The sequence below is a fragment of the Mauremys reevesii genome, unplaced genomic scaffold (genome assembly GCF_016161935.1).
Source record: "Mauremys reevesii isolate NIE-2019 unplaced genomic scaffold, ASM1616193v1 Contig128, whole genome shotgun sequence".
In the NCBI taxonomy this organism is placed as follows: Eukaryota; Metazoa; Chordata; order Testudines; family Geoemydidae; genus Mauremys; species Mauremys reevesii.
This window is the reverse complement of record NW_024100747.1, coordinates 1-26786: the sequence shown is the minus strand read 5'-3', so window position 1 is coordinate 26786 and position 26786 is coordinate 1. Positions and strand designations below refer to the sequence as shown.

Here is a 26786-nt window from a genome sequence, read left to right as displayed (position 1 = left end):
AAAGGCATCACATCATTTTGGGGCACTGAACCTGCCCCATTTAATCCCACAGATCTGTACAAACCGCTCCCTGCTGCTGCTTCTCCCCAACCCCCCAAACCCTGATTGATTCGCACTGTGTCCCTGCACCCCCACCTGCACCTGTCCCAGCCTGGCTGTTAGTCCTGCCCAGCCCTCACATCAGCCCTTCAGGGCCCCTCTGCAGCCCCAGGGGTTCTTCCCCCTCCCATCTTTGAGACTGCAAGAAAGAGGAGGGGCTTCCACAGGTCATAGAGATGAGGAGCCAGGAGCTGGGTAAACAGGAGTCCTCCAAGGTCATAGAGACTGGGTTGTGTGAGGTTAGAAAGGTTAATGTCTGGTTCCCCAATGAGATATTCCTGCCCAGTCCCGCTCAGGGACACAGTGTGAGCTGGGATCCCAGCCACACCCAGAGCCAGGGGTGGATTCTCTCCTCAGGGACGGAGCCCGGCGGGAAAGTGAAGATCGGGGCCTCGTCATCAACATCAATAAATGTCACCTGTCCCCAGTCACAGTCCAGACAAATCTGGATCCTGCTGGGGACTTGGCTCAGGGGCAGGGGGGTCACAGGGGAGGTGAGAGCCCGGAGCTGACCCTCCCATAGCTCCACAGCCCAGATCCCCACCTCAGGGCTATGGCTGATCCGTCCCTTCCTCCCCACAGACTCTCTGGTCACCCCCACAGCCCAGCCTCCCCCATCCACCACCTCCACCTCCCAGCAATGTCTCCCCGAGCTGAATCCCTCACAGCCCAGCACACAGGCCCAACAGTCAAATCTCTCAGGGTTGTTGGGTAGATTCTGCCGTGTGTCCCTCCGTCTCACACTTTTCCGATCCTCAGACAGGACAAGTTGGGGATGAGCCGTGTCTGGATCCAGAGTCACATGCGCTGGGGAGAAAGAATCAGAGAGTTAGGGGCAGAGCTCAGCCCTGGGGGAGGCTGGGACCATTTTCTCACTTCCCAGCAGCCCTGTCCTGGCTGGGTCAGTCCTGGATCCCAGGAGCTGCCTCTGTCCTGGGCACCTGAGACTGAGCAGGGATGTCACTGCAGTTCTTCAGTCGGTGTAATGGGACCCACTTCATTCATTTTTAATTTGCTTGCTGAGGCTTCAGTCCCTGCTTCCTCTGCTGGGGCTGCTCCATTCCCAGCATCAGAGACACATCAAGGCAGGTTTTAGTGAGCAGGGGCGGCTCCAGGCCCCAGCACGCCATGCACGTGCTTGGGGCGGCATGCCATGGGGGGCGCTCTGCCAGTCGCCGGAGGGCGGCAGGCAGGCTGCCTTCGGCGGCATGCCTGCGGAGGGTCCGCTGTTCCCGCGGCTTCAGTGGAGCCGTGGGACCAGCAGACCCTCCGCAGGCATGCCTGCGGGAGGTCCACCGAAGGCAGCCTGCCTGCCGCCCTCCCCATGACTGGCAGAGCGCCCCCCCCCGTGGCATGCCACCGTGCTTGGGGCTGCGGAATGTCTAAAGCTGCCCCTGTTAGTGAGGAGAGAGCAGAGGAGGCAGATACCAGCTTTGAACCCCAGAGAGAAGCTCCCTCCCCTAAATGCAGCCTCCACTCCCAGGCCAGAGTAGGAAGAGCCAGTTAAGAAAAGACAGACAGAAATGTCATTTGGTGGGGTAGCCCCATCCCCAACCTACAGAGAAGGGAGGAGCTGACAGCCTCACAGGGAGAGCATCTCCCCACTCCAGGAAGCAGTAAGAACTCCAATGGGGGAGCCCAGCCCTGCCCAGAGGAAAGGCAAGATGTTGGAGAAGAGTGATGGGGAGACCCCTGCACTCAGGGGCAGCTCTAGGATTTGTGCCACCCCAAGAACGGCGGCACGGCGCAGGGGGCCTCTGGTGGTCGCAGGTCCCGCGGCTCCGGTGGACCTCCTGCAGACGTGCCTGCGGATGCTCCACCGGAGCCGCGGGACCAGCGGACCGTCTGCAGGCACGCCTGCGGGAGGTCCACCAGAGCCACCTGCCTCCCTCCCACAGGACGCCACCCCAGGCGTGCGCTTGGCGCGCTGGGGTCTGGAGCCGGTCCTGCCTGTACTGGGGTAAAGCAGAGGGATATGTCAGCCCTCCAGGCAGAGAGCTCTGCGCACAGGCTGCTCAGGGAGAGTGTTTCTGTTCAGCAGCCTGGGCATGAACTCAGCACTAAGGTTGGTGTCAGGCGTGTTTGTGTGACTTCAGCGTGGGAGCTCCTCACTGTTCAGTGTGCTGTTTTTAGGGCTCTGTGTGTCATGGTCCGTATTGGTTTGGTTGGTAACTTTATCTACAATCTCATGAAGACATTTTCTGATAATTTAAAGACAATCTCCAGCTGCAATCTCACCCTGTCTGAAAGTTCCTAGGGATTCTCCTCTTTTTGTCTCTAGTGCAGATGGCAGAGTGTCTGGAGGGGGGAAGGAGAAAGGAGACGAGAGTTCAGGCTTTCATATTCATAACAGCATCCCCACTCTTAACTCCTAGAACTGTGTTTTAATTATGACAGAGAAACACACCGAGAAGCACTCAGATATTTAATATAAAAGGGTCTGAAACCTATTTCCCCTCTCAATCAGGCATCTCTCAGCAATGGAGCCAGCAGCCTTGCAGCCGGACCAAGGACAGACGCTCTGTAAGTGAAGAATTGTTTTTCCCCTCCTCATTCACTCCCACCCTTCAGACTCCAGTTGGTTTCTCTCATTCACTTTCTGCCCTTTGCCATAATCTAGACCCAGAGCCTGCAAAGATTTGGGAATAACACAGCTACCCCTCTGAAACCTTAAAGACATCAGACACCCAAAATGTACAGCCCAGGAGCAGTTAGCAAAGTCCAAAACCCCTATGCAGAGAACAAGGTCAAAGTGACCTAGACTTAATCCATAGCAATAAACCAATCAGAAGAGACCAATAATATGAAAATAGCTTGTATAGCAAAAGCCCTGCCAATTAAAAAGTTAATGAATGTTTATTGTGCGAGTTATATAAGATACTTAATATTTGTAACAGTCAAAGATGATTGAAAAATCTAATATATAATTTGGATCTGTAAAGAGGAACCTGAACCTCACAGGAAATTCCCTGTGATGCATCTATGCCCCAGAAGAAGGTAACTGGCCAGTACATCTATAAGGTATGTCTGTAATTTCTTACTTGAATAGTAATTGCAATGGCAAGGCATGCTTGTGGTACAAATAAAGGTTTGAATTAATCAACTGGAGTGTCTTGGACCCCAAGTACGTGGCATTCTCACCCAACAATTAAATAGATCCATCATCTAATTATCAACCAATTGGCCAGACCCATTCTATTCCCACAGTCTCAGCAGCTCATCCCAATTTCCCCTCCTAGGTCCCTTCTCAGTACCTTTGAACTTCCTGAGAGTCTCCATTAGAGCAACAGTTTTCTGGGAGAAATCACTGAGTCTTAATTCTAATTTAGGAGAAATCTCCTCTGGCTGCTGGAACTTCCCCTTCGCAGACCTAGAGAGAAACAATTCCACATGATTATATTTCATTAATTGACTCATTATAAATTCTGGCTAGTGACTCACTATTCTAATGGGTCTAGAATTAGAATTCCTCTACTTCTCCCAGCCTGAGAGCAAGGCCGTGGCAGTGAACCCTTTCCGTCCCCCACAAAAAGTCCCATTATTATTCTTCAGCTCTGGCCTGGAGAGACCAGCTCTGGGGACAAAAGGGGAATTGAGTCTCTATGGACAATTCACTCCTTTGCCGCCATGCTCTGAGGAACAGCAGGTTCCCAGATGAAGTGTAGAAATCTGTCCACTAGGAACGAGACCGAGACATCAATTCCCCCCTCCCCAGCTCATTCCACACAGGTCTCCAACAGTCCTCAGGTGGGAAAGACTCTTGACCACTGCTGCCCTGGGCTGAATAGTGACCAGTGCCCCAGCAGTGACAGGCCCATATTCCATCCTCACAATCCTCGGGCAGCCAGTCCTCCAGGGATCTGACATTTCTAGGAAATACTTGAGGTCAGTCCTTCCCACAGAATGGAAAATTCCAGAGTCTTCTATAAAAGGGTTAGAACCTCAGGATGAAGTTGATCAGAGAGATTTGTATCCAAAATATGACCTTCCCACACATTTTTCTGTAGAGCCCTGGGTAGAGAGCATGGTAACATCATCTCCAAGCTCTTTCCCAGCATTGTGAAGTGTGAGGGAGAGAGAGAGAGCCACATACCTGCTCCAAGTGCTTCTGACATCCTAGAGGAGAGAAATAGAGAGGGAATTTCTGTCCCACCTGATACACTTCGAATTCCAGAAGAAGAGATATAGCAACTATGGGGAAAAGAGGCTGTGTACTGGCCCCAGGACTATGCATTTGCTGAGCTAATAAGGCTTTTCCACCTTTTACATCACAGTGTCTGTAACTTTTCAGAAATAATACTCATTCACATCTCTGCAATACACATTGAGTTACATGGTGATCTCTTACTGCTGGACTCCTGTGCCCATGTTTTAGGAGCAGTCTTGTCCCTGTGTTGGGATCTGGAGTATTTCTAACTCAGTCTCACCTGCAACAATTCAGTCACTGGCTTCTGACACTTCCCCTCCATCTCACTGATCAGGTTACCAAGACGGGAAATTTCCTCAGATACTTCACTGACACTTTCATTCTGTGTCTTCACAATCTCCTTGTCCAGCTTCTCCAGCTGGGCCAGCAGGAGTCGCTCTTGTTCCTCCAGGAACTGCCGGAGTTGCTGAAATTCAGACACGATCTTCTGCCTCTCGGTTTGTGTTTGTTTCTGTGAAGGAAAATAGGGAAAGGGCTGGTCAGGGACATGGGTGGAGCCTGGGGTATGTTGGAGTGTGTTGGAGGAAGATTTTTTTTCTAAATTCTAAGTCATCTGACTCTGAACAATATCCTGAGAGAATTATCTCAGACCTTTCCATTTGGCCCCAGAATCTCATAAAGGGATGTTTCCATGTCTGACATGGCCTGGATAGTGCGTTATCAATGGCCTTGGAGATGGAGATCCAAAGCAGCGGGACGTGAAAATAAGAAAATATTAAGGACTGCAAAACAACACATCTGGACAACACCCACAGGCATAAAAAGTGAATGACAGGAATGGAGAGATTGTCAGAGCACAATGGGACTGCAAGCCAGAAATGAGCAGAGGGATAATTGTTCAGTCATGAAACCAAGACTTCACAGCCAAGGACACATGTCTCTATTTAAGCTGGAACTCAAAATAGTAAACAAAAATTGCACAAGAGGATTCCTCAAGAACATCCCCCAAACTCTGAGCTAACAGACTATGAAAACTGTGAAACTGAGGCGTGAATGTGTAACAACGGGAGTTTGTTTTAGTGCACTGGATTTTCTAATTCATTAATGTAAATTGTTTCCTATGAAGAGAGTTTAATTAAGCTAACAGTAGTTAATATACAATAGACAAGAATAATAGTTACAGTAGTTTATGGCAGTGGGTTTCAACCTGTGATCCGTACAGACAATAGATTTCCAAAGGGGTCTCTCCACCCCCAATTCAAAATTATCAAATGCAAAAATGTTGAAACCCACTGGTTTATGGTGTAGGCCTAAGTAGTAGTTCCTCCTAAAACAACTAATTTTGATTTACTTGTGATTATGCCCCACTTAACGGATTTCTGTTTTACCCGCCCCAACGGATTGAGATAAAATGTAATTGAGCCTCTAGATTGCCCCTGCCTCTCGTCATTGCTCTGATTCAGAACACCCCTCCATCCGGCTCGTTACAAATGCAGGTTAATAATGATGGGCCCCTACCAGGTATTCCAGGCTTCTCTTCTCTTCTCTCACTTTCAATCCCAGCAGCTTTTCTCTCTCTTCCCTCAGCATCTTCAAGTGGGCTTGAATCTTTTCCTGAAGAAACAGAAACTGAGTTGAGTGGTGTTATTGTTAGGCGTGAGAGTGTGCGTGGGAGGGGGAGCTTTTCCAACACAAACAAACACTCTACTGATGAGTGGAGAACCCAGTAGCTTTACGATATCTGTGATACCAAGGAATTGAAGTCATATTAATGGACACTGGGAGTGTTTCATTTTCAGACTCCTTGAAATTGTTTGACCTTTTTTCCTCATTGATTTATACCAACATGACACTGGCGTCACATCCTTGGATTTTTATTTCACTGTGAAATATTCTGTTTTTGAGGAGGCTTAACAAACAAAGTGATACAGATCCCAGAAACCTCCAGGGCTTGAAATATGGACTGGGATTCTCAAAAGAGCCCAATTTCCACTGAATTTCAGCCCTGGACCCCTGGGGACTGGACTGGGTGGATAGAATTGGCTTGGGCACTAGGGCAAACCATATTCGATGTTTTCATTGTTGTCAAGAACAGTCAGGGTTTGCCCTAGTTCTGTCCTGGACCCTTACAGAGGCAGGGCTGCCTGGGTACCTGTTCCCCAGCTCAGCGCCCAGAAGCAGTGAGTTCTAGAGATTTTGAAATGCCGCACTGTGGGAGAGCAGTGTGAGGATTAATGGAACCAGTTCGGCTGGTTCTTCAGCCTGACCCTGGTCACCACCGCCCAGGGGTTAGTTTTGCTACAACCCAGTCTAATCCCCATCATAAGTGCTGACTTCTAATGGTGCCGGTGGGTGCTTCACCCCCCTCTGCCTCCGGCCCAGCCCTTACTCCTCCCCTAGCTCGCCACCTCCCACCGCCATTCCAACCCCTTCCCCAAAGTCCCTGCCCCAACTCCCCCCTCCCCGCCCTATTCAACTCCTTCCCCAAATCCCCGCCTCCTCTCCTGAGTGCCCTACATTCCCACTCCTCCCCCACATCCCTCCTGGAGCTTGCTACAGCTGTTTGGTGGTGGCCAGGCGGGAGGTGCTGGGAGGTAGGTGGAGGAGCGGGGACGCAGCATGCTCAGGGGAGGAGGAGGAGGCGGCGGGGGGCGGGGAGCTTGCCTGCCAGTGGGTGCAGAGCACCCACTAATTTTTCCCCGTAGGTCCTCCAGCCCTGGAGCACCCATGGAGTCGGCGCCTATGATCCCCATTGTATTTGGCATGGACCTGCGCTGTCTGGAGCCTTTTTGTGTGAGGACTCAAGGTGCTTGGAGTCCAAATGGTGTTTAGGACAGTGATCTCCTCTAGTGCAGGCCGGCAGCATCTGAGTTTAACCCCTTGTGGAGCAGCACAGGAGTTCAGAATCCCAGTGGGAAATGTCATTGCCCTGCAGGGCCTGCCACCTTTATCAAGGCGTCTTTCCCTCCTAATGGCCTTTCTTAATTATTGCTCAGTCAGGAGACGGCTATAGCTGATGACCCCCAGGTCTGGGTGATGCAGGTTTGGCAGAAAATGTTCCCACTCTCAAGTGTGACAGGTTCTCTGAAATACTCCAGACAGATGGGACAAGTAGGTTCATGCTGGAATTTTTCCACAGGCTCCCTCTGTGGAGAGCTGGACTCAGCCCTGCGGGACAGAAGCTACCACTCCCATCCCCACAGGGCTGCTCCTCCGCACCAAGCCCACAACCCATCTACAACTTCCCATGACTCACTGGTGGGTCACAAGCCACCATTTGGGAAATAGCACCCACGGGGTTCTCGACTCCCTGACCCTGATTCTGAAATTCCTGCCAAGCCCACAGGAGGGAGAGAAGACTGAACCATGGACTCCCCCTCATGCCTGCTACCACTCCATCACCTAAAACATTCCCCATAGAAAAGTACAGGCACCTAAGTCTGCACCATGGAAAATGGACAGCTTTGAAATATGGAGTGGTGGCCACCCATGATGACCTATCGTGATTGCCAGTGTATGCAAACACCACCCTCTTTACGTGTCCCCCACTCCCAGCCCCGGTTCTTCTTTATCCACCTGCTGCAGATTGTCTTCATTAGACTGTGACTGTGGGCTCTTTGCTTGACTTGTCGGTACAGTGCCTGGCACAACGGGCTCTAATCCCTCACTGGGGCCTGGAGATGCTACTGCAGTAGAAATCAGAACATTCTATTGGTTATGAATTTTTATTATTGCTATTGATGCCAACATGGAAACTTTTATGGGCACAAGGTTCCCACACTGAAATCTATGGCCAAAATTTCCCAAGTGAAATCTGCAGGATGGGGACTGTCTCCCTGTGTCCGCAGGAGATGTGGAAGAGGAACGATGTCGGTCACAGGGTGGCTGGTCTCAGCCCCACCTGTGATAAACCAGTTCTCCTCCCCAGGTGAGGACAATGAAGGAGCAGTGATCACGGCTGGGTGTGACATAGCCAGTTCTCCTCCCCAGGGGGGGAGAATGAAGGAGCAGTGACTGGGGGAGAGGGGGGTGTCATGTAATCCAACCAGGCCTGGGATAGGTAAAACAGAGGCCTATGGAGAGCCAGAGGGAGGAGACCCATGGAGAAGGCAGAGGCGGCCTTGGGATCTTCTTCAGGGTGATAAGGCCGAACTCCAGACTAGAAGACCTGGGAGTCACTGCTGGGAGAGCAGGGGTGTTTCTGGTCACAGAAAAGCCCTTGTGGATGATTTCTGGGAACCTCAGAGGGAAAATAAGGTAGGGCTACCCCAGGCCACGAGGGGACACTCTGGAAGCAGTGACCCTGCTACAGTGCCCCATTGCTCTGCTGCCTGCTCCCACCCAGTCCCTGCTTCCTGCAATCCCATCTCTGATTATATCAGGCAGACTTGCTGGGGTTTGCAGGACTGGAGGAGCTCCACTCCTGTGCTCCCCTTCAGTCTCATGAGGGTGGGGCTCCCTTCCTGTCTGCGTGAGGAGCTCTGCAGGAAAAGGGCAAAGGGGATGTGTGCCAAACGGGCAGCTCCTCCTGCTCCCTCAGCCCCAGGGAGAGGAGCAGCAGCATGGACATGGTGTTTATAGCTTTGGGAAAGGGTGGACGTGGAGAGGGGCAGAGAAGTGGGGTCATTCAGTGCCCAGGACTCTGTGCATGGGGAGCAGGAGGGGTGGGGTGTGTGTTCATCACTCCCCCTCACTCCAACGTGTCAGCCTTAAGATGTTTATGGAGGGCCACACTTCTCCACCTGCATGAGCCTTGGGAGGATTCCCAGTTGTTGGGAAACCTACTTAGGTCTGAAACCCCTCGTTCCTCTCCAGTGGAGCTCACTAAGTGGCTGTCTGGGGCTAAAGGAAACGAATGCTCTGGAAATTCCCAAGGCTCTGGTTATAAAAATCACAATAGGTTATTTTCCTACCTTGAATTCTTTGGCAGCTTCCTCTGCAGGAATGACTCTGTGATCTCTGTGCTCCTTGGATCTGTCACACACCAGGCAGATGGGGATTTCGTCCTCTTTGCAGAACAGTTTTAGAGGCGCCTTGTGTTTCTCACACAGTCTCTCTGGTTCTGGTTCCCTTCCTGATGGCAACCTGAGTTCTCTGGCTGCTTCCACAATATTCCTGAGCTGCCTGTTCAGCCGGAGGTTCCTCTGGGAAAAAGTCACTCTGCACTGAGGGCAGGAGACATTGGTAGCCAATCCCTCCCAGAACTGGGTGATGCAGGCTCTGCAGAAATTGTGATCACAGTCTAGAGACACCGGATCTTTAAAATACTCCAGACAGATGGAACAGGTCAGTTCATCCTGGAGAGTTTTTGCTGGATTTGCAGCAGCCATGGCCTCTAGTGCAGGAAAGAGACAAGAGAGGAGTTTAGGTTCACTTCCTTCTCCTCAGAAATGGGCTGATTGAACTTTGTACCATTAGATGTTTCCTTTCTGGGTGCGGTCTCCTGTGATTTCTTTTTTGTGGACTGTAAAGAGCCCTTGAATGAAGTGTGATGAGTCTAAATTGTCACCAGCTCCTCCAAAATGTCTGCCAGGCCCCAAACTTTGGACTAGTCACTTAAGTCAAAAGGGGTAACAAGCGACTTGGGGGTTTCACTGCCTGACATGAGGATCTGATGGGGCAGCCTGGCAAGGAGGGTGAGAATCACAGCTGCTGACTCCTACTGCCTGTTCCCTAACTGGCCTTCAGCCTCCTTAAGACCCATGTCTCTCTGGTGCTTGTGTAACCCACTGGAGTGTGTGTGGAGCTGGTACAGTTACAAAGGGTTGAATATTTAGCATAAGCTGGGGCAGCCTGTGCTTTTAGCTCTAGGGGTCCCTGGTTCAGTGCTGGGTGCACTGGCCAAGAGAGCAGCCATCACCCCGGTTCTTAGCCTGGTGGCTCCTGCTTCTGTTTCCCTACACACTCTCCCCAGCTCTCCGGGACTCCCGGCTCTCTGCAGATGGCAGCCGGTGTGAGGGGAGCTGGCACTGGGGCTCCTGCACTGTACAGGGGATGGGCTAACCAGAGATCTCCTGTCCCCAAGGCTCTCAGGCCACTTGTCCAGCCTGGCTGCAGGAGGGGATCTGGGGACAGGGGGCCTGGGAGAGTCTGGGGAGCTGCCACCTGGGAGCAGACATGGAAATCCAGCTGTGGTGAGAAGGGAGAGCTTCCACGGATGTGGCTGGTTACAGGGGCTGCCCTACAGCTGGATACAATGTTGCAGCTATTTAATGCAGTGTGCTGGGCAATTCCTACATTCTTGCAGCTGGATGCTGTGAGCTGAAATTATTTTCCTTTAGGGCAAGGCTGGCACTGCTCCTTGTTTTGCTGGAGAATGCATGGCTGGAGATCTGGAGCCATAAGTCACACACCTTCATTCTGCTGCTGTTTCCTGTGGCTGGGCGCTGCAGCCAGGACTCTGTTGTGGCAGAGTGGATCTGAGATCAGATTCAATAGGGAATCTGGGGAGTGGCCTTCTGAAACCAGAACAGGAGCTGCAGCTGCTATGGGAAAGGCCTGCAGGGCAGAGATGCTGCTGGGGAAGCTGCTGGTTACTTCATGAGCAACTGGATACAATATTGTTACAGATCCTGACTCCTATTGTGATGAGATACATTGTTACCCTTGTGTAAGCAAACTCCTTACATGGTTGTAAACTTGCTTCAAACCAGCCTTGCAGTTTCATGGCATCCAGATGCTGTCAGTTCTCGTGGATGGGCTCAGGCAGAGGATGTCACTGATGCTGAGGTTTGTACTGGTGAACGGATTGCCTGGGAATTGCAGGCATTAGTCAGACACATGTGACATGCAGTTATTTTTGGCCAATAGAAGTGGTCTCCAGGAGCTGTGATGGGGAGGCTGGAGAGATGGATCCCTCAGCCCATGTCACTTGCAGCTGACTGTGCCAATGAGAATCCCGACTCCTCTCCAGTAACAATGCCCAGAGGCGATGTCTTTCTAATTTCCCTGGGGGTGCTTGACCCCTGCTCTGCCCCCACTCCACCCCTTCCCCACCTCTTCCCGCCCCACTGAAATGCAGAAAACCTCTGCCTGGCAGCCCCTAACTCTGCAGACACCCGAACTCACTCAACACCAACATTTCTATGATAAAATTTCCCAAGGTTCCTAAATTTCTCTGTTCCTGAGTTTGAGCGCTGCTGCCTCACACTAAGTGTCCACACACCTACCTCATGTGTAAATCCCAGAAGGAGCCTCAAACCAGAAGGCAGGCAGGGGAAAGCCTCTCTTGTTGGTGAGGCCCAATCCTGTAGGAGTGTGCTGAGCACCCCTTCTGGATGAGGTCCCTGACAATATCCAGGGGAGGTGCTGGGAGAGGCTCCTTTATGACTTTGAGCTCAGGAGTTAGGGCACTCGCCTGGCACATGGGAGATTCAGGTTCTGCTCCCTGCTCTGCCTGATGGGGAGGAAGGGTTTGAACAGTGATCTCCACTGCTCGGGTGACTGCCCTAACCACGGGGGTCTGGGATATTCTGATGTGAGGATCCCACAATCTCTTCTGATCACGCTGCTCCACTCTGGCTAAATAATTAAACAGTCCCTGGGTCACAGCGAGAGGGTGACAACCAGTGGTGAGCTGGAGCCGGTTCGCGCTGGTTCACAAGAATCGGTTGCTAAAATTAGACGTGGGTGGAGAACCGGCTGTTAAAGGGCCAGGTGGCTGGGCAAACAACTCTGGTCTGCGGGCCACATCTGGCCCATGGGACCATCCTGTCCCCGACCTGAGCTCCCAGCTGGGACCTTCCCTGGCCCATCCCCTGCTTCCCCCCTCCTCCCCCAGAGCTGCAGCGTGCTGAGCTGCCGGCAGCTCAGATCCCCAGACCTGCTGCTTTGAGCAGCTGCTTGCAAGGTGGTGGTGGTGGGGGCGGCTGCCAGCTCCAGGGCCACCCGAGGGAGCAAGTGGGGTAATTTGGCCTGGGCCCCATAGGGGCCCTCATGAGAATCTGAGGCTCCACCCAGCCCTGCCTCTGCCTTCCCCCTACCCAACCCACCCCCGTTCTCCATCCCCTGACCACCCCCCCGAACCTCTGCCCCACCCAACCCCCCCCCCCGTCCTGCCCCCCGGACGCGCGGCCCCTTATCCAACCCCCCCAGCCCAGGACTCTTACCATGCCGCTTACCCTGCTCAGAGCCGCATGGTAAGGCCAGGGAGGGCTGTGAGCTCCGGGCCAAGAGGCGGGAGCTCAGGCCTCACTGGAGCCAGCCAGGCTTCTGCAGCACTGTCCAGGGCTACTCCTGGACACCGCGCACTGAGGCTCCGGGAGAGAGGAGAGGCAGGGGTAAGCGGCGTGGTAAGGGGCCGGGGCCAGTGAGGTTGGATAAGGGGCAGGGAGTCCCAGGCACAGGGGGGTTGGATGGAGCAGAGGTTCTGGAGGGGATAGTCGGGGTGGTGGTGAATGGGGTCAGGGTAGTCAGGAGACAGGGAGCAGGGTGAGTTGGGTAGGGGCTGGAGTCCAGGGGGTCAGTTAGGGTGAAGGGTCTTGGGAAGGAGCGGTCAGGGGACAAGGAGCGGGAGGGTTGATGGGTTGCGGGTTCTGAGGGGGGCAGTCGGGGGCAGGACATGGGTGGGGGTCGGATGCGGGGGATAGGCTGTTTTGGGAGGAGGGTGGGGCTTGTACCTACCAGGTGGTTCCCTATCGGGTCTTCAGCAGCACTTCGGCGACGGGTCCTTCACTCACTCCGGCACTGAAGGACCCACCGCTGCTGTGCCGCTGAAGACCCGGTAGGGAACCGGTTCCTAAGATTTTGGCAGCTCATCACTGGTGACAACGACTCTGTAGCCTCTGGGTCAGGGCACTGAGGGGTAGAAGATGCAGGCGCAGGACCCTGCTCCAATGGCTATTTAATTATAGCCACTTTCCTGTAGCAGGGAGCATTTCATTGCAAACCAATGGCTTCAACCTTTGACCTTTCTTTGGGTTGTGACCTAGGCTCAGTCGAGAGATTCCCCTGTAGATCAGTGAGTCTCAAATTTTTGTACTGGTGACCCCTTTCACACAGCGAGCCTCTGAGTGCTCCCTCCCTTTCCAGATGTTTCCCCCTTCTTGCTTCCCACCCATGTCCCTTTACCCATTTCTCTCTGCTCCCCACCTCCTGCTGGCTCTGTCTAGTGCCCGCTCCCCCACACACTCAAAGCGGCAGAGGAGGTTCCCCCTCCTCAGGTAGGAAGGGTGGCTAGTGGTTCAGGCACAGGCCTGGGGCTCAGGTGTGCTGGGTTTGGTTCTCTGCTCTGCCACTGACTCTCTGCTTAGCCTTGGGAAAGTCACTTCACCTCTGTTTACTCTAGATCCCACCTGCCAAATGCGGCTAATGCTGACCCTGCCTCCTAGGCTGAATCCCTTCATGGCTGTGTGGTGATGGGGAAAATGAAGATACCAAGGTGAGTAGATTTGAGCTGAATTTCTCCACAGCCTGAGAGTGAGAGCCAGCTCCACACAGGGGGCATGGGCGAGAGAGGGGCTCAGACCAGCTCTGCATGGAGGGGCAGGGCTTCAACTTCTGCTGCTAGAGCATCTGGGGGTCCTGAACTGGGGGCTTCAGCTTCATGTCTTTTCCCAGAGTCTGAGGCTTCTTCCACCCATCCTGTGTGGCTTCTGCCAGGGTCCAAGGCAGAGTTCCCTGCAATTTTTTGTGTCCATGTGAGGAATGACTTTTATTATGTGCACCAATATGGAGGTGTGTGGCAGGGGTGGGACCAAGCGGCTCAGGGTGCAGGCGGGGTTCAGGGCAGGGGCAGAGGGTTTGCATGCAGGGCAGGTGAGGGATCTGGCTGGGCATGTGGAGTTAGGGGTGAGGCTGGTGATGAGGGATTTGGGGTGCCAGCTGCCTCGGGGACTACCCCCAGCCCTCTCTCACTGAAGCAACTTGAGGCCACTTGAGATGCCTCTCCACGGTCACAGCTTCTCCAGCAGCCTGACTGAGGGCATCTATCCCCCCGCCAGGGCAGGTCCGCACTAGGCTTGGTGGGGACCAGGGAAGGGGTGTAGCTTAGAGGGAACTTAGGTCTGGGGCTTCTGGTTTACTCAGACCCTCCACAACGCAGCTCCTGCCAGGCTCTGGAACTTCTCTTCCCCCTAATCTGCCACTGCACCCATCCAGCATATGCGTGTAGGAGCCCTGCAGCTCATCCGGGTGATTTCAAACAGCCTGGGGCTCCCAGCCACCGCTACCATGGCAGTGGTGGCAGCCAGGGTTCCCAGGCCTTTGAAATCTCCTGGGCCCCTAGGAAATTACCCCTTTTGCCCCCCCCATCCTTGGTGGCCCCTGGTGGGTGAAAGCAGAATGTATTTTCGGCAGAGAAAAAGAAAAGTCTGGATGGCACATGAATTCTGCGCCTGTGCAGTGGCACAGAATTCCCTAAGGAGTATTTAATTGCTTGTATTGCACTCCCTTTTATGTAATCCCTGGTAGATGCAGTTTCACTATTACTGTTTCATTATTTATTTTATTACTCTTGTTGTTCTTAGTTCGCCATCACTTTGGGTAAGACTGTGTAGAGATATGTCATTGTGCTACCTGGTTCATTATTGACTTACTTGCACATATTCACTAAAGGCACTGGCCCATTGTTGGTTTAGAGCCCTTTAAATGGATGAATGTAGCAGCTGCCCTTTGTGCAGGTGAAAAAAAGAGAAGACCCAAGGCCACTCTGGAATTTGTGTATGTGTGTGTGTGTGTGTGCGCGCACGTGCACGCCCAGTCACAAGTTGACTGATAGAGTTTGGAGCAGTGAGCAAAGGAAGATTTCTGCATTTTTTTGGATGGATGGGATGGTTTGGTGCCTCCTTAGATAATGGAAACAGAACTTCCTACATACTTTGTAAATACGCTGGATTGTATGAAAGATACTGTGACGGTCCATGCCCCTAGGGTCAGGGCAGCGTGTCCTATTTGGCACAGTTTATGAAGCAGCAGGGCAACATCACCTAAAGGCCAGAGTCTGCAGCACCCCCTTTGGTGCAGAGCAGCATGGTCTAGTGGCCAGAGTCTGTAAAGCAGCCCTTTGGTGCAGGTCAGCATGACTTAGCAGCCAGAGTCTATAGCACTGCCTTTGGATGCAGGGCAGCTTGGCCTAGCGGCCAGAGTCTATAGAGTTGGGGCACCCACTTTAGGGTGTGGCAGCCTCAGTAGGGGGACCCAGACCCCTAACGGTGGCATAGCAGCTTGCCACTGACTCAGCAGGGGGTTCCTACCAAAACACGCTAAGTTTCCCCGGACAGGAGATACCACTCCGTCACCCTCCCTGGGTCACTTCCTACCAGAATCTGTGCTGGGGTTCCCCATGAGCTGTCAGATCCTCTGTGTTCAGCAGGGTCGGTCATCTCCAGGGGCTCTTCCAGTCGCTGGGGTGCAGGCAGGCCGTGGATGGCTTCGATTCCCAGTGCAGTCAGAGGCTGTGGCTGACCCAGGCAGGTCCTTCCCCTGCAGCCTCCAGCCTAGAATGAGGGTACGTCTTCACTACCCACCATATCGGCGGGTAGCAATCGATTTCTCGGGGATCGATATATCGCGTCTCATCTAGACGCAATATATCGATCCCCGAACGCGCTCCTGTCGACTCCGGAACTCCACCAACCTGAACGGTGGTAGCGGAGTCGACATGGGGAGCCACGGACATTGATCCCGCGCCATGAGGACGGTAGGTAATTCAATATAAGGTACTTTGACTTCAGCTACGTTATTCACGTAGCTGAAGTTGCGTATCTTAGATCGATTTTCCCCCGTAGTGTAGACCTGCCCTGAGCTGGGCTTCCTCCCTTTATACTACTAGAGCACTTGGAGCATGCCAGTCTCACTGGGGAGGTGGGACTTCCACTGTCCGGGCTAGTGTGGGGTAGGGAGACCCCGTCACAGATACCAGACTAATCAAATTCTACTCTCAACTGGAACAGTGTGCAGGGTCTTCAACATCAGCCATCCACTCGGGTCAGCCTAGTAACACTCTCTTCAGGGCTGTCCCTAGCTATTCTATGGCCCTACGCAGCCCCCCTGCTGGGGATGGAGTGGGGCCCCAGGCCTCTGCGGGGGGTGGGAGAGGTGGGGCTGGTTTGTGGGACGGGGGGAACCACCCCCCAGCACTCACCGGCGGTGCAGCTGGGGCCGGGTCACTGCACTTCCCACCACCGGCGAGTGCAGGCCCGGCCCCACTGCAGCGCTCAGGGGAGTGGGGGCAGAGCTGAGGCAAGAAGGGGCAGGAAGGGGGTGGAGCAGGTTGGAGGCCTTGGGCAAGGGGTAGGAAGACGTGGGGCTGGGACGGAGCAGGGGCGGGGGCTTTGGCGAAGAGGCAGAGCAGGGGCTGGAGCAGCACTCAGCTGTGCAGGGCACCAGGAAATCTTGTGCCCCAAATTTCTTGGTGCCCTACACAGCTGCGTACTTTGCGTATGGGTAGGGACAGCCCTGACTCTCTTGCATGAAATCTCTCTCAGAGACAAATTTCTACTGTAATTTTGATTAAACATAGATATACAGTAGTGATAACCCCAAGAAATCATATGGTACATCATACACCAAAGAACTGATTTAAAACCAAATATGTTTGGGGTTCTTTGTATTTTCATTTTGGTGTCTGAGCCTTTAGGGGTGCACCAGACTCATATTTTCACTTTTTTTCCAAAACCACAAGTTAAAATCTTTTTTTATCGGTCTACTTAATGAAAACTGTGATTCTCAAGCAATCATTTGATCCCAGAAGCGTGTGCTTTCAAAATAAAAACACCAAATACTGCCATCTTCATGGTAAAATTGCAATAGTCGGTAACACTGGTTATATGTATTTGTCTACCTAGACACATATGATGCTGGTATCAATGACAATTGCACTGAATACAGTTAAGGATGTGTTTACATTTTTTTTCTGGATACAGGCCTTAGTTTGCAAGCTGAAATTGCAACCACTGATTGACTGTTACCGCTCCGAAATGTTCCGTATATCTAAAGTGGCCTTAGGTTCCAATGACAATTAATACCATTTTGGACTTCCCATTTTATGTTCCTTTCATAACTTTTAAATTAAAAAATAATAAACCTAATGTCTGTAACTAATTCTCCCATTCTGTGAACACTGAACCACAAGCTTTTTGGAGGTAGCTGCCCTGGGACATCTGTAAGGTGTTTGGTAGATGCTGCCAGGTTTATCGGCTGAGGAAGTGCTGATTTTTTGTACCTCACAGGTGCCAACCTTAGTTCAAAGGCTTTACTCTTTGGTAAATATTTGCGTTCGGACGCATTTCGGCGCTGTCCTTCATTCTGACAAGTTTACTTTTTTCCCTTCCAAACAGGGGCATCGTTTGCTGTTGGCAGGTGCCCCTCCAACCTTGGTTCCCCAGCCCCCCAAATTTTCGTAGCCCTTCGCCAGGGGTTGTGTGAAAAACAGCCACCAGTCAGATTTAGCCATCAGGTTTAGCTAAGAATGGTGGTTTCTGATACTTTCCATATCATGTTTTGCTTTCCTATCTGAATTAACTACCACATGGGCAGGGCCGGCTCTAAGATTTTTGCCGCCCCAAGCGAAAACAAAAAGTGCCGCCCCCTCCGAGCGTCGTGTCGCCCAAGTCCCCGCCCCCCAGCATGGCACCACGCCTCCCAAGCCCCGCCCCCACCAGTGCCGCCCGGCCGAACCAAAAAAACCCCCCAAAACAAGCCCCGAGTGCGCCCGTCCGGTGCGCTAGCTGCGTGCTTGGTGGGCTGGTGTCTGGAGCTGGCCCTGGCTGTCCCACTATGCAACTGGCTGCAGGGTGCTTTGGGAAGGGTTTGCAGTGCCTCATGGGCAGGTACAACGTCATATGATGCAGGTTTCTCAGCCCCATCGTTCCATGGGCATCCTACCAGGTTTCCAGTCACGTTTCAACTGCCCTGGTAACCCCTGAGCCAGCCATCTGGGTCAGAAAGCAGGATCCTGCACTGCTCTACAGCACTGTGCTGTGCGTTATGCGCACAAGGCTGCAAGAGGAGCTCAATGTGGGGGCGATTCACCATCACCCTGACCCCAGCCTCCTCCTTGTAGAAGTGACAGGTCTGTCGTTCCGCACCAGGGGCAATTATTTGCCTCCTGCTCTGCCTGCCGCAGCTCTTTGGGTTTTACACGGCCCTGCCACGTGTCCGTATCACAGCCCTTCCCCTCCATCCCTGCACAAGTTCCGGTGGCTGGATCGGAGCTGGGCCTGCACAGCCTCCTCTCCCCACAGACCCATGAGATCCACCATCTCCCGCAGACTCCAGGCAGGAGCCATTTGCTGGGTGGAGCCGACCTGCTTAGCTGGGCAGTTGCTATGTGAGCTCCACACTGAGCAAACAGGAAGAGCAAGTTCACACCTTCCTGGGGCTTTAACAGGGGAGCAGAGTTCACCTGGGTACCTGGCTGCCGGGCAGCAGGGTTCAAAATGGTGACCAGGGCAGGATTCTGGGATTGACACCTCGGGGAGACCACTTAGGGCAATATAAACAACACAGAGTTCACACTGACATTGTGTCACTCTAACTACGTCGTCCTAAGCTCCACGCCTCTCCTCAAGGGGGGGTTATTATGCCAGCATAACATGCGAGTCGAAGCAGCGGGAGGAGCATTGCAGTGTGTACACCTGCATAGTAAGGTTGATGTCAGCTGCCTTATGTTGACAAAACCGTGTCATGTAGACAGGGCCTTTGAAAGACCAGGAAGTGGTTACGGTGAATAGCCCTGGGGCAGCCAGATGTAGCTCTGCTGGCCCAAACGCGCTTGTTAAGGATTCTCTAAGGAGCTCAGGCATCTAGAAAATCAGTCAGCTGCCAGTCTTGTGAGTGGGGCCTGATCCTGCCAGCTTGCCAATCAGATTGGGTCCCATTCAAACATCTGTCCACCGGAGGTGGAGAAGGTGGTGTTCCAATCACTCTGTCATTATTTATCTAAAGACGGCAGCGGCAGCTATCTCTCAATACAAGGATGATGTCTGCCAGGGGGAAAAGATGTTAACACCCTTGGCAGAAGCCTACATGTTGTGAAAGTTACTGGTAACCCCCCTTAACAACTAACAGTTCAGCCATTAGGGGGAAGCAGAAGCCTCACATACACAGTAACCTGAACTTTTGAACTGTCTTCTCTCTTCTGCAGGAGAAACTAGCTCCAAACCAGTTTTCACTGACCAGATAACAGAAGTACGGGGTCTGACAACCACCAATCAAGTGTTAACACAGCAAGGGTCTTTGTCTGAATGTGTATAAAAGGTTTGTGAAATTTGTATAAGACAGAGTTTTTTTGTACCAAGGTACAAGGCTCTCCTTTCTTCTGCAGAATAAAGCAACCTTTCCTTATCCCTGTCTGGCTGTCATTGGCTCTCAGCTGGGTGGACCCGATATTTTGGTAACAATGTGAAATCTTTTAATGTGAGGGAGCCAGTGTGCAGGTGGCAACCTCGTGAAACTTGAGAGGAAAGAGCCCTGGATTCGGTAGCAGAGTAGTCCAAAACAGTCAGAGGTCTCTGTCCTGCAGCAGCCCTCATCTGCCTTTACAGTCGCAGAGAATTGGCACATCCTCAAATAGACCTGCTCTGCCGTTGGGATCTTCAGAAGTTTGGACTCCCATGGGGTTGAAGACCCCCCACCCCACAGGGCTGAAGCACCAAGACCCCCTCCCCACAGGGCTAAAGCCCTGAGCCCCAACAGGTGCCTTTCATGGGGCTGAAGCCCCAAGATCCCCTCCCCACAGGGAGGAAGCCCAGAGCCCAGGCAGGCCCGTCCCATGGGGCTGAAGCCACAAGCCCCGACTCTCAAATGCCAACTTTCTGTCTCAGGGGCGGCCAAACTTACTGACCCTCCAAGTCACAGTGTCCGGTGTCTTGTTCTCCTAGGAGGGCCACCCTCGGCGAACAGTTCTGAGGGGCTGTTCAGACAAAGCACAGTCCAAACTTCTGAAGCTTTCCTGGGTGAATCCTCACTTCTTGAGTATTCTGAAATTAACTAGGGACAGCAGCGGTGGCCAACCTGTGGCTCTGGAGCACATGCAGCTCTTCAGAAGTTAATATTCAGCTCTTTGCATAGGCACCGACTCCAGGGCTGGAACTACAGACAACTTTCCAATGTGCCGGTGGGTGCTCACTGCTTAAATCGTGGCTGTGCCCCAGGCCCTGACCTCATTCCACTCCACCCCTTCTCCTAAGGCCCCCACCTCTTCCCATGCCCTCACTCCTCCCTCCTTCCCCCCAAAGCCTCCTGCCCACCACAAAACAGCTGATCGCGGCGGGCAGGAGGTGAGGGAAGGGAGGGGGAGGCGCTGATCGGCGGGTCCACCAATGGATGGGAAGCGACGGGGGCGGGGGAGCTGATGGAGGGCTGCTGATGTATTACTGTGGCTCTTTGGCAATGTACATTGGTAAATTCTGGCTCTTTCTCAGGCTCAGGTCAGTCACCCCTGAGTTACAGTCTCATCTTCAGTGATGTTGTATAAATCTCTGTCCCTCTTGTGTTCCCTTTTCTTCTCCCTTCTCGTTCATACTGTTCATTACTCACCATTTTTCGAGCCCTCATTTCCCATCCCTGTTTATTTCTCTGTGTCTTCCCCTCTCCTCTGATCCCTGTCACAGACCATCCGCCTCATGTTCTCCATTCTTCCCCCCGAGCTTATCCCTTCCCCCTCACTGCCTCTGGTCCTTTCCCCTCTCCAAAGTGTTTTCCTTTCAGTGGTTTTATATTTAATTTTAACCCTTTCTCCAGGACTCTTTGTTTATTTTGTTTTCTTTATCTTTCTTGTGTTTTCTCTGTTCCTTCTGACTCAGCCCAGCCTGGCCCATGACTCTCAGTGTTGCTAACTCAGAACATAAAAATTCTGACACAGAACTGAAATTGACTCCCAAAACATTAGGTTTCCAAAAACCCATTATATAATGTAGCCTAGTTTATCTTATGATTTTTAACACTCCTGTCCATGCCCCATAGGTGTGACAAACACAGTGGTGCCAACCCTGCATCTACAGGGGAAAAGTGACTTGGGCCCCCTTTGGCAGGAGCTCTGGCTGGGAAATCCCAGTGAGATCTAATCCACAGATCTGTACAAACCACTCCTGCTGCTGCTTCTCCCAACCCCAAACCCTGATTGATTGTGCTGTGTCCCTGCCCCCACACTCCGCCTGTTCCCAGCCCGGCTGTTAGTGCTGCCCCCTGCCCAGCCCCACCTCTGCCCCACAGGACCCCTCTGCCCCTGCAGTCCCCGAAGTCTCCCCTCCCATCCTGGGGCTGCAGAGAGTGAAGGAAGAACTTCCAGCAGCCATAGAGATGAAGAGAGAAGGCTGGGTAGATGGGAGTCCTCCAAGATCATACAGACTTGGGTCCATGTGGCTAAGAGGCTGATTTCAGTTACTCTTTCTCTGCTGTGTCTCAGGGACACAGTCTGAGCTGGATCACCCCCCAGCCAAGCCAGGGTGATTCTCCCCCAGGGGTGGGCCGGCGGGAAAGTGAAGATCGGCCTCGTAACCAGCATCGATAAATGTCACCTGCCCCGGTCAGCAGTCCAGACAAACCCGGATCCTGCTGGGGCCTGTCTTAGGGGCAGGGGTCACAGGGGAGGTGAGAGCCTGGAACTGACCCCAACCAACTGCACAGCCAGATCCCCCTCAGGGCTATGGCTGATCTGTCCTTCTTCCCCACAGACACTCTGGCCACCCCACAGCCCAGCATCCCCATCTCCCACCTCCACCTCCCAGCAATGTCTCCTGAGGTGAATCCCTCACAGCCCAGCACACAGGGCCGAGTGTCAAATCTCTCAGGGTTGTTGGGCAGTCGCTGCGTGTGTCTCCCCATCTCACACTTTCCAATCCTCAGACAGGACGAGTTTGGGATGAGCCCGTGTCTGGATCCAGAGTCCATTCACTGGGGAGAGAGAATCAGAGTGTTAGGGGCAGAGCTCGGCCTGGGGAAGCTGGGACCATTTCTTACCTCCCAGCAGCCCTGTTCTGGCTGGGACAGGCCTGATCCCGGGAGCTGCCTCTGCCCTGGGCATCTGAGACTGAGCAGAGGTGTCAGTGCAGTTCCTGGGGCACATGAACTCAGCACTAATGTTGGTGTCAGGAGTGTTTGTGTGACTTCAGCGTGGGAGCTCCCCACTCTGCAGTGTGTTGTTAGGGCCATGTGTGTCATGGTCCAGTATCGGTTAGGTTGTGGCTTTGGCTACAATCTCACGAAGATATTTTCTGATAATTTAAAGACAATCTCCAGCTGCAATCTCACCCTGTCTGAATGTTCCAGGAATCCTCCTCTTTTTGTCTCCAGTGCAGATGGCAGAGTGTCTGGAGGGAGAAAGGAGAAAGGAGACGAGATTTCAGGCTTTCATATTTATAAAAGCATCCCCACTCTGAACTCCTAGAGCTGTCTTTTAATTATGACAGAAGAAGCGCGCCAAGAGAATTTAATATAAAAGGTCTGAAACCATCTCTTTCCATCTCATTCAAGATTCAAGCATCTCCCAGCAATGGGATAACATCCTTGCAGCTTCACAACCATCCCAGGACAGACAATCTGTCAGTGAGTTTACTTTTCCCCTTCTCACTCCTCACCACTTCAGACTCCAGTTGGTTTGTCTCATTTATTTACTGCCTTTTGTCATAACCTAGACCCAGATCATGGAAGACTTTGGCATAAGGTAACTTTACCACTTTGGTCCCTTTGACACTACCAGGATGTTGAGAGTTGTGAAATCCTGGCTCTAATTGTGAGCTGCTGGGTTTGTTTACTCATCATCTCTACGGAGAGTAGCACTAGGGGCCTCGATCATATAGGAAAATAGAAATAATGTAATACCATTTTATAAATGTGGAAATTGAGGTGACTCTGCTATTCAGTGGCTGCAGGGGCGGTGCAGACCATGGCACAGGCTGAGGAAGTTCTGGGTCAGCCAGAGCTACATCCCTGGGACAATGCCCCGTGTGTCTTGCCCAGCGTGCAGAGTGTCAGAGGCCCAGCTTTACACTGCCCACCTCCCTCTATCCTCATCACCCTCCCTCTTCCCACCCTCACCACCCCCACCCCATTCCCAGCCCTCTCAGGAAAACGCCTTGTGCCTGCAGCTGCTGGCTGGAGGAGGCTTCGAGGCCCCTGTGCTGGAGAGGACATTTGGCCCAGACTAGCTGCACGTGGACAGAGCCCAGTGATGGGCAGGGTCCAGCTTTAACAAATGGCCTTTAATTTAAGGTCTAGATTTTGGGTGACAACTTTTTAGGCACCTGGGCTGGATTCTCATAGGGATTGGAATCTGCAACTCCCACTGACTCTGCCTGCAGCTCTGAGCTCAGTGGTTCAGGAGCACCTCTCCTGCAGCTCTCTAGTTGGGAGACAGAATCCCAGGTGCCCCAGATTAGGCCATTTTTGGGAATTTGGGACTGAATGTTGTGACCTTTGGTAAGTCATGAATTCATGTGAGACGTCCTGATGCCTGGGCCTCTGCTACATCTGCTTCATTTGTCTGCTTTCTGCTAGTTATTCAGTTAAGTATTGAGAATTGGTACAAGGGTCATTTCTTATACACCTCTGCCCAGACACTCAAAATGTAATGTCAGCCCAGGAACAGTTAGCAAAGTCCAAAACCCCTATGCAGAGAACAGAGTCCAAGTGACCTATACATAATCCAGTGGCAATAAACCAATCAGAAAAGAGACCAATAACATGAAGAAAATAGCTTGTATAGCAAAAAGCCCTGCCAATTAAGAAGTTTGTGCATGTTTATTGTATGAGTTATAAGATATAATATTTGTAACAGTCAAGATGATTGAAAAAACTAAAATATATAATTTGGATCTGTAAGAGGAATCTGAACTTCACAGGAATTTCCTGTAATCCACCTATGCCCCAGGAAAAGAGGTAACTGGCCACTACTTCTTTCAGTATGTCTGTAATTTCTTACTTTAATAGTAATTGCAATGGCAAGGCATGCTTGTGAGTACAAATAAAGGTTTGGATTAGTCAACTGGGCGTCTTGGACACCCAAGTACGTGGCACTCTCACCCAGCTATTAAATAGATCCATCATCTAATTTATCAACCAATTGACCAGACCCATTTCTATTCCCACAGTCTCAGCGGCTCATCCCAATTTCCCCTCTAGATCCTTCTCAGTACCTTTGAACTCTGAGAGTCTCCATGAGAGCAACAGTTTTCTGGTAAGAAATCACTGAGTCTTAATTCTAACTTAGGAGAAATCTCCTCTGGCTGCTGGAACTTCCCTTCTAAGACCTAGAGAGAAATAATTCCCACATGATTATATTTCATTTATTGACTCATTATAAATTCTTGCTAGTGGATTACTGTTCTAATGGGTCTGTAATTCCTCTACTTCCTGCAGCCTCAGAGCAGGCATTGGCATATGAAACCTTCCTCCCAAAGGTCCATTGTTATTCTTCAGCACCCAGCCTGGAGTCTAGCTCCAGGGACAAAAGAATTGCGTCTCTATGGCCAATTCCACTCCAGCAGCCTCCATGCTCTGAAGCTGTGAAATCTGCCTCTAGGAACTAGACTGAGGCACAACTCCCCTTCCCAGGTCATTCACACAAGTCTCCAAACAGCCTCAGCTGGGAAGACTCTGACCACTGCTGCCCTGGGCTGAATGGTGACCAGAGGTCCCAGCAGTGACAGGCCCATATTCCATCCCCAAAATCCTTGGGCAGCCAGTCCCCAGGGATGTGACATCTAGGAAATACTTGGAGTCAGTCCTTCCCACTGAATGGAGAATTCCAGAGTCTTCTATAAAGGGTAAGTTACCTCAAGATGAAGTTGATCAGAGAGATTTTTATACAAAATATGACCTTCCCCACAAATTTGGCTCAGCAGAGGCCCTGGGGAAGCGGTGTGTAACATCACCACCAAGATTCTTTCCCAGCATTGCTGAGAAGTTAATGAGGGGAGTGAAGAGAGCCACGATACTCCACACTAGTGCTGAAGGTGTTTCTGACAGCGTCCTAGAGGAGAGAGAAATAGAGAGGAATTTCAGTCTCCCTGACACACTTAGAATTCAGAAGAAGTGATTTAGCAAGTATGGTGGAAAAGGCTGTAATCTGGCCCCAGGGCCATGTGCATTTACTGAGCTAATGAGGCCCTTTCACACTTTTTACATCACAGTGTCTGTAACATTTCAGAAATAATAGTCATTCACATCTCTGCAATGCATACAGTGAGTTACACAGTGATCTCTGACTGCTCTGGACTCCCGTGTGCCCATGTTTTGAGAGCAGTCTTGTCCCCTGTGGTGGAGTCTGGAGTATTTCTGCTCAGTCTCACCTGCAACAATTCAGTCACTGGCAGCTGACACTTCCCTCCATCTCACTGATCACGTTATCAGCAGCCAGGAAATTTCCTCAGATAATTTACTGAACATTTCATTCTGTATCTTCCACTATCTTCTTGTCCAGCTTCTCTAGCTTCTGGGCCAGCAAGAAATCGCTCTTGTTCCTCCAGGAACTGCCGCAGTTGCTTCAATTCAGACACAATCTTCTCTGCCTCTGGTTTGTGTATTTCTCTGTAGAGAGGAAAAATAGGGCAAGGGCTGAGTCAGGGACATGGGTGGAGCCTGGGGTCCTTTCATAGAAGCCTTTAGAGTGTATAGGAGGAAGATTTTTTCCAAATTCTAAGTCATCTGACAAATCTGAAACGATATCATGTGAATTTACTAGAGAAGAATTATCTCACATCTTTCATTTGGCTAGAGATCTCATGGCAGGGCGTTCCATGTCTGACATGGTCTGGATAGTGCATTATCAATGGCTTTGGCGATGGAGATTCAAAGAAGTGGAGTGGTGACAATCACGTAAAATACCAAGGACTGTAAAACAACACATCCTGGACAACAATTCCTCAGGCAGGCCGGGTCAAGCATTTGCGCCCAGAGCGCCTCGCCCCTGCCTTTACACACGCTGGGATTCCTCCCCGAAAGGCCGATCAGCAACAAATCCCGCCCCAGCACCGCACAGGCCGCCTGCAAGTCCTCACCAGTGCACCGCTTCAGACGCACTAATCCTCGGCCTTCTCCTCCCAGTGCAGCCAGCAGCCATGCCCTCGCTTCTCGACAATGTCACACTTCCCACGGTTCATCCTACACCTCCCAGCACCGCCTGGCCAGTCTAAAACTAACAAAATAAACCTCCTGGACACGCCTCCCTCCTGCTGTACTCACCGCTACACAGGTCAGGCTGGGTGCCTGGAGCCAGCCCTGCCCCTCAGGCATGCAGTGAATGACAGGACAATGAAGAGACTACAGATGCAGGACCTGCCAGAAATGGAGCAGATAAATACCTGTTCAGTCAAGAAACGGGCACTTCAAATAGCACATGTCTCTATTTAAGCTGCTGCTAAAACAGTAAACAAAGAGGATCTCCCAAGAGTAACTAACATCCCCAAACTCTGAGCACAGGACAATGAAAAACTGTGAAACTGAGGCGTGAATGTGGTAAATAGGCACAGGTTTTAGTGCACTGGATTTTAATTCACTATCATATTCCATTAATGTAAATCATCAGAAGAGTTTAATTATACTAATCAGTTAATATGTTGGGCTGAGATAATAATAGCAGTAGTTTATGTCAGTGGGTTTC

The 26786-nt window shown here is 51.8% G+C and overlaps 1 protein-coding gene across 1 annotated transcript; it reads right to left on the bottom strand.

Annotated features, from left to right (window-relative positions):
* LOC120392939 (zinc finger protein RFP-like) lies at positions 1-9812 on the bottom strand. Its single transcript, XM_039517592.1, has 7 exons — positions 9160-9812; positions 5765-5860; positions 4527-4757; positions 4193-4215; positions 3354-3469; positions 2338-2397; positions 1-906 (listed from the first exon to the last, which is right to left on the bottom strand). Exons 1-7 carry the CDS (start codon positions 9574-9576, stop codon positions 392-394), a joined length of 1458 nt encoding a protein of 485 aa, XP_039373526.1. The 5' UTR covers positions 9577-9812; the 3' UTR covers positions 1-391.
* Positions 9813-26786: the final 16974 nt, after the last annotated feature.